This window comes from Adiantum capillus-veneris, chromosome 10 (assembly GCF_014529385.1).
Source record: "Adiantum capillus-veneris isolate H3 chromosome 10, ASM1452938v2, whole genome shotgun sequence".
Lineage (NCBI taxonomy): Eukaryota > Viridiplantae > Streptophyta > Polypodiopsida > Polypodiales > Pteridaceae > Adiantum > Adiantum capillus-veneris.
In genome coordinates, this window is record NC_140940.1 from 85,234,152 (window position 1) to 85,242,332 (window position 8,181).

Consider the following 8,181-nt stretch of genomic DNA (forward strand, 5'->3'; position numbering starts at 1 on the left):
GCTGCTGTCACTCTATGTAAAGAGATTAAGGAAGCCCCCACTCCTTGCTCCTCCCAAACTGAGATACAAAAGAACCCGAAATGGTAGCAGTGGGAAAGCAAGATTTACTTGTCCTTGAGATTAAGATGAGAGATTCCATCATTTGATCTACTATTTTGGGGATATCCCTTCCCATTCTTGAGGGATCTTTGTACTTGTCTTTCTCAATTCACCACCTTTTCTCCATACTCCACTAGGGCCACTTCAACTATGCAAAAATGTTTCACATTCCATTATTCCTTCATTTCATATTTCATCCTAGCATGTATGCTTGCATTCTTTTTAAACGTTTTCTATGTAAAGTTTTTTTTTCTTCAATACAATTTCCTATGTCTTGCCCATGTTAGTTTAGCCCAAAAGGTTCAATGTGCCGGTGTGTTATGGGATGTATGAGTTTGAGTCTGTCAAGACAAGGGGACAAGGGTAGTGTAAGGGCAAGGCGGCTAGGAGCCACATGTGTTGGCATGCTGATCTCCTCCCATCCAACTCCCTTACGTAGAGCTCCTTGGCTCAACTACCGAAGCCCCTTGCCATGCATGCCATAGATGTGGCTCCTAGCTGGCCTTTGCCCTTACACAACCTTGTCCTAACTGAATGTTGTACCAGCCGGCTTGATCAGATACAAGTCTGGTAAAAAAAAAAAAAGTGAACCAAGTCTGGTCATGAAATGTCCAAAACCGGAGTCGGACAACTAGACTTCAAAGAAATCTTTGAGCCATTTATAACCATCAGCCTGTTAAAAAATTTGATCAGAGTCAAGGCCAGAAAACTATATGAACATCGATGGGGTACACCTACATACAGTACATGTTACCATTATCAAACAGAATACAGGATATCATTCTTCTCTGCGATTACTTACCCACATCCAAGTCACTGCTCGAAATCATGCCATTGATCTACACAAAACAATCGGCAAATGGACCACTAGCACTGTACACCAAAGACTGTTTACTCTACTCAACAACTAGCACATCAACAAATTTCCAATCAAAGGATAGAATACGCAGTAACATGATACAACCTTATGGCAGTCAAGTTACCATTGGAAAGAGCCAACCAAGCTAAATTGTTGACAAATACCAATATTGCAGATGTGAGGACACCCTATGCATTTTAAATGTTTAAACCTACGTGGCTGCCAAAGAGAAATGAGAGTATCATATGCCAGCACCCTGTTCAATCCATTCACCATTCCCAGAGAAAGTTGTCAATGCCATGATCCCCCGCTCACCCTTTTACACAGAAAAAGGTAGAGCAAAAGAAAAGGAAAGACTCCCTTCTATGCCCTACTTTCATACTTCTTACCAAGGACTTCCTTGAAAAAGGCCAGCTCTCTACGTTGCGGCGCATAACAGTTTCCACAAAAACCAAATTCTCAAAAATGCCCTCCACAAAATGTGGACCATTCGGCAAGTGTCTTGCAATGCTAATCCTCCTTACTTGCTACCTATTCCGTCTTTTGTAGACTCTCCTAGCATCAGCACATGCAATATCCCTGCTGTCATTCACCTCTGCGTTGATGAGCAAAGGCTCCACCTCACCTTGTTTCCTGCTTCGCCGGCTGTAAACTCTCTTCAAATCAGGGACAAACTTTATTGCCTTGGTCATGATGCTGTCAGAAGGGGCGCATGATCCAAAATCAACTGGTTTGATGGAAGAAGTTTGCAATGCCTCTGAAGGTGAAACAGATCCACTGGTTTTGCGTTTTTTGGGCTGTCTCAATGACTGAGAAGACGACACATCTTTTGTTTTATCATCACATTGTGCAGTATGATCACTAAACTTACTGCTAACATCAGCATTGTGATGAGGTGAAGAGGGCTTCTGATCTGTTCGACACATTCTTGATGAAGCTTCACCATTACCAAGTTCAAGAGCCTGCTCATTCACAACCCTCCTCGACTCACAATTCACGTCAAGTCGGAGAGGGGGTTCAAGCTCACCTGCAACCTCACAGATGAGGTTCCATTCGGCAGTCGAAATGGGGATGACAGAGAGCCGCGGCTGACGAAACATGATGAAGTTGAGTAAGCCATCTTCCTGCTTGAGACGGGAAAGAGAAAGGGGTTCTGAGAGCTTCGATACAGCTTCAATGTCGACCATGCCGTGCTTTCTGGAGGCATCAGAGGGGTCAGGATAGAAGGTTTTGCAGACACGGGCAATGCCCACGATTTCTTTAGCCCTGGAGCCGCTGTGGTAGAAGAAGCAGAGATCGCCTAGCTCCATGGCACGGAGGTGCTTCTGCGCCTGCGCATTGCGCACGCCATCCCATTGAGAAATGCCCCGATTCGCTTGCTGGTGCTCCCACGACCATTCTTCTGGTTCCGTCTTCAACAACCAGCGTCCCGCCATTGATGGGGCCACTACTAGTAAAACTCGGGCACATAAAACATACAATAGTCTATGCTGCCCTCAGCACTATCTAACAAGGGGTATTGAATGAGATGGGATCTAAGGCACTAAGGCACTGAAGTGAAGCACACTTCCCCACGAACATCGTCCGATTGTCTTTGTTTATTTTTGCCCTTGTCCGAGTTGAGTTCCATTTATGAGAGAGTGGCTTGGCTTGGGGACAAGCAACCCCACGCGGGCGTAGGGCGTTGGGTTGCCAAGGAGGAGGTCTTGGGTTCGAGTCTTCGGGAGGGGGGGGAGGAGGGGTCGCGGGTCAATGCACTAACTTTTTTCTCCTCCGTTCGTCCTCCTCGAGATCTGCGCAGCCTGTCAGAACCATTGATCCCGCCGCCCTAGGTCTTAATGACCTCGTGTTAGATAGTGCTAAGGCTATCCTGCAGACGCGAGAGAGAGAGAGAGAGAGAGAGAGAGAGAGAGAGAGAGAGCACATGAGGACTTGGTTGGCCTAAACCATTTTCCTAAAATGAGGCTTAAAGATGATCCAAGTAGCATGGGGCCTCTCGTCAATTCAAAAATCAAGATCGCATGCTACTCGACAAAAAGTAGAGCTACTCTGCAAACAGCATTGATGCACGTACCATAATCTTCTCCCCTATTGCTTTTCCAACAGGACGCCAAGCTTTTTGAATCACCATCCATAGGGCGACGATGGGCTGAAAGCTTTAGAGTACTTGTCCCTTGTTTCGAAGATTTGCATAGAGCTAAAAGCCAATATTTATTGTTCTAACAAAGTGTTAACAGAGTTCATCACCAACGTGTTAAAAGAGTTCATCACCAACCTTTCACGCCATGAGACATTAAAGAGAATGGCATTGAGCTTAGTAGTACCTACTATTGTGAAAGGGAAATACCTTGTGGGCATTGGCATCTACACAACAAAGGGATTGTTGGGCTCCATATTGGTGAAGGAAGCGGGTGGATAAGAAGTCGAGAGCGATGATGCAACATATTTTCACAAGGTAGAACCATGTTTGTTTGCTACTTTGCAAAGCTAGAGGCAACCCTAGTAGTTGAAGAGGAGGACATGGAGCCAAGGTATGCACTCATTGTGGTGATATCTTTTGAAGTGCCCCAATGTTAGGGTGCGGGTTTTGTAGTACCTAGTATGTGTGAGCACCCTCTTACATGTGAATGCTTAGTCAACTTGTGACGTGTGATAGACTATGTGATCTAGCCTATATGGAATCCTACCGTGCAGCCTACTTGGAAATCCATGTGGTATCATCCCTCGTGTGCATAAATGCTTAGCTCTAAGCTACAAATTGAGCATGTATCTAGTCTTTTCAATAATCCAATAAATGTACCTATGCTATGCTTCTATATATTGACTATCTAAGTGTGATTAGAATTCTTAGTCTCTGAATTATGCCACTTGCTTCTATATATTGACTATTTAAGTGTGATTAGAATTCTTAGTCTCTGAATTATGCCACTTGCATGACTACCACATTGGATTACCCACCTCAATCCAACAACCGTATCAAAGATTACTAGTGATTAGCATTTCGTAATTACACTATTGATCTTAGTTACCCTCTCTAAGCTACATTGTTTGGCACATTGTCTTTGCCATAACAGTCGCCATTCATACTTCTGATAATGCTCTAATTAGTTCTTGATCATCTCATCAAGGGAATGTCTATGGGCCACTACCCTCATGAGGTGATTAAGGCCAATTAAAAGCTTAATTAGCTCTTTATTATGTTTAGGATCAATTTCATGTTTGTAAGTGCATTTTTGTCACTTTACATCAAATTTCTTCCAATTGTAACCCCCACTCTAGTACTCTTTTGTTGCTTATAGTGCTTATTAATGTGTTCTTGTAGAGCTCATAAAAGTACCTTGATTGCACATTTTTGGGCTTTCAATGCTCTGTTCAAAGACCCTCCATTTTTCAGCTTTGGCTTTACAACTTGAGCTCTAGAATTTGGCATCATTAGTCCCTAATCACTTTTTCTTTTTTCTAGGTGTGTGTTTGAGAAAGGAAATTATATATATTTAAGTGTGTGTGTGTGTGAGTGAGAGAGAGAGAGAGAGAGAGAGAGAGAGAGAGAGAGAGAGAGAGAGAGAGAGCCTCGAGGGCATGTGGAACCCTAAACAAGTGAACTCTTCCACAACACGCCAATCTTCAATCACATCATGTGAATGCCCCAACCTACTCGCGTGCGCACTCCTTGCCGACATTGATCGGTTGATCCACTCTTGCATTTTGCCATCACACACCAAGATTATAGCTCTTGGCCTTGCCGACACCTGCTGCCCCAATTTGCTGAATTACAACACGTTGTCATAATCTGCATGCCCTAGCTACCCCAAGGACCTGCAGCCTTTGCCTGAAACTAGCACCCCTCAGCTTTTGCAATCCTACAATCAACACAACTCCTACAGTCCTACATCATGCGATTTCTACTTCAGAATCACCCCACCCACCCCAAACCCACTGCTCAAGCATTGACATCAGCCATCAAAGATCCCATACACTTGCCTCCAACTTGTGCTTGCAGTCTACTTCTGCATACGCTCAGCCTGCTGCAACTAACGTCGACCTTGACAATCTGCATTATGCTGCTACCTCAACCATAGTCATCATCAGCCACCATCCACCTGATGTGTGCATTTCCTCTTTTGCTCTTCGTGGTTTTCTTGGGTCCAATTAAGCTTACATTCACACTTTACTTATAAGTCGGCCATTTCCAAGACCGTCAAACTCTTCTTTTGGCCTTCATGACTCGTTCCCACAATAGTCAAGTTTTCCACAAAAAAATGGTTTCATCACTCCCTCTCTTGCCTTAATCAAAGGCTACGCACATGAGATTTACAAAACACAGACAATGGTTCAGCCAAGAATTCAGGAGGCTGCCGCAGAAGCCCCTTCACGCACATGATGTACGTCGACTCCATGGAAATCGCTCTCTCCTTATGTTGCTTAGCGACTAAATTTCCCAGGCCGCAGCGGCTAACTGTGTAGCAAGCCCTACTTAAACGCATTTGACGCAGCGGTGTTAAGATTCTTGCCACATCACAGTTTTTAGCCGTAGCGGTGAACTTTGAAGCTCATGTGCGCACCCTTTCAAAAGGTTGTGCGCTCACATGAGGGTGGGTCTTCACCAAAGAAAATTTCACATCCAATTTCTTTTAATCTAAAGGAGGACCCATTGTGCCTAAACCCTTGTAATTGACATGTATGCTATCACCTTTGAAGTGACTTGATTTGTAAATCTTCGACACGAGAAGTCGACACTACGTAGCTCAGCAATGGGTGAGACCTTCCTCTTAATGACACAAGGGTGTGAACATCATGGGAGGTGACAAGGGCACATATACATTCGCTTGCCGCAACTTCCACACGTGGCAAGCCAAACCAAAAGGTGCCTCATAATCAAACAATTGTGGTCTATGGATAAAGCACTAAAATAAAGTGAGAGAATCCATACTAGACAAAGCGTTGAGCAATTTTACACCAAATACGAGCAAGCTTTGGACATACTCCTCACATCACTTGATAATTTTGTGCACTATCTAGATAGTTGTACCACTTCTTATGAGGCTTCATTCACACTAGAGAAATACTTTGGAGCCAAAGCCAAAAACTCTAAAACTGGATCTCTATAGCGTAAACATGTAACCCAATGAAGAAATGGCCTCACTAGTCAATGAACTTAAAAGCATTTGCACACAACTCACGTATATCCAATGTGATGTAGATGAGGATGATCAAGTGGTAGTGATTCTCAAAGAACTCCCAGATGCCATGTATGGACAATTGTGATGTACTCGAAGATAAGGATCAAACAACATCTCTTAGGATGTCATAAAATCTTTACAAGGAACAACAACAGTGGAGGAGCATTTGTGGTGACCAACCACCACTCCCACAAAAAAATTGGGCGAACTCAAGTGCACTCACTGTGGCATACAAATAAGTTTTGTTATGAATCAAACCCTTGCAAGCATTGTGGAAAAACCAATCACTTATTCAAGTATTTCACATACAAAGGTAAAAACAACAAACAGAAGGCAAACACAAGCAACAACCACTACAAAGACAAAGGCAAAACTTAAATCAATGTAGCTATTGAAGATTTTGACATGAAAGATGAATCTGTTGGTTTAGTTTAATTGATGTATTGTGAGAACTTTGGCCATGTTTTCCTCACCCCTTTGTGTTGTAGGGGAGGAGTTTGTGTATCCCACCTTGTGTCGAGGGCATTTTGTGCATCTTTTCTCTATGTGTGTTCAAGGCAAAGAATCTCTCCTATGTACCAACTCCTAGTGTGTTTTAATGGGAGGCAGTATGAGTGCTTTATTGTGACATAACCCACAAGGGGAGGGTTGTTAGGGTGTGGGTATTGTAGCACCTCATATTTGTGAGCATCCTCTTACATGTGGATGCCTAATTAACTTGTGACATGTGATAGACCATGTGATCTAGCCTATGTGGAATCATGTGTCCAACATACTTGGCAATTATCATGACATCATCACTTTTGTGTGCAAAAATGTCTAGATCCATGCTATAAATTGAGCATGTTTCTAGTGTTTTCAATAATCCAATAATCATTGTGTGCCTATGATTTTGTGTGTATTGATTTTCTAAGTGTGATTGGCTACATTAGAACAAAAAGCACGTGTTTCTCCTTGTCTATAGTCTTGCTTTTAGAGGGAAGAACAACATTTATACGGGTAAGTAAAATTTTGACGAACTACTTAGGAAGTTTATCTCTGAGGCTTTTAAATAATTGTTTCCTGATTGTGGATGAAATGTTGGGTGTTGGATTAAGGTGGGAAATCCAATGTAGCATTCATGCTAGTGGCATAATCAAGAAGAGGAACAACATAGAAGCAATGGTGATGGTAGACATGATAATACAAGGGAACATGGTAGTCAACACAATGGAAAAAGATTGTAAAATAAAGATTGTAGATAAGGAGAAGCACACACATTATGTCCGTGATAACAAAGGGAGAAGTAAAGATCTACAAAAAGGAGCTTGAGCATGAGGCTAAAATAAAAGAAGAAGAACAATACAAAAGTAGTGGTGATGGTAGACATGACAATAGAAGTGACTGCAACAATTGACACAAGCTTTTTGGAGTAGGAATATAATCCCTCTATTATGAATCAGCCTTCAACAAGTTGCATAGACCTTTCTACGATTTGTTGAAATTATGGTTGCAGGGAGCACAACTTGGAGAAGATGGAGAAGCTCAAGGCACACAACATAGAGTATATGTCTTAGTGCACAATATAAAGATAATTCAGCCCTAGGATGATTGATGTATATACAATGCAATGGGGGAAAAACCTCCTAGTGAGGGAAAAAATGCCTCGGTGGTCCTAGGTGTGTTCATCCACATCACTACCACATATATGGTAACAAATCCCCCTGGGAGTGATGGGGTGAATGAGAGCTGGGAAATAGTGTATAGGGAATTGCCATGACCTGAGGAAATGATCAATCCACAAAGAGAAGCAAGCCTAAAGCTTTGCAGAAAGCTTTGAACTTCTCATGAGGCAATTCCTTCATGAATAGATTTGCAAAGCTGTCCTATGTCGGCATATAAGCCAAGTTCATCTCTCCCGCTGAGAGTCTCTTTCTAACATTGTGATAATGCATCTGAATGTGCTTTGTGCAAGCATGAAAAAGTGGGTTCCTTGCAATTATCGATGCGCTTTGACTGTCAATGTAGATGATGTTGGTAGTGTCCTATCCAACCCCCAAATCA

The 8,181-nt window shown here is 42.7% G+C and overlaps 1 protein-coding gene across 1 annotated transcript; it reads right to left on the minus strand.

Annotated features, from left to right (window-relative positions):
• Positions 1-1,014: 1,014 nt before the first annotated feature.
• Positions 1,015-2,463, minus strand: LOC147449173 (uncharacterized). Its single transcript, XM_086522559.1, has one exon. The coding sequence runs from the start codon at positions 2,392-2,394 to the stop codon at positions 1,486-1,488; it is 909 nt and encodes a 302-aa protein (XP_086378685.1). The 5' UTR covers positions 2,395-2,463; the 3' UTR covers positions 1,015-1,485.
• Positions 2,464-8,181: the final 5,718 nt, after the last annotated feature.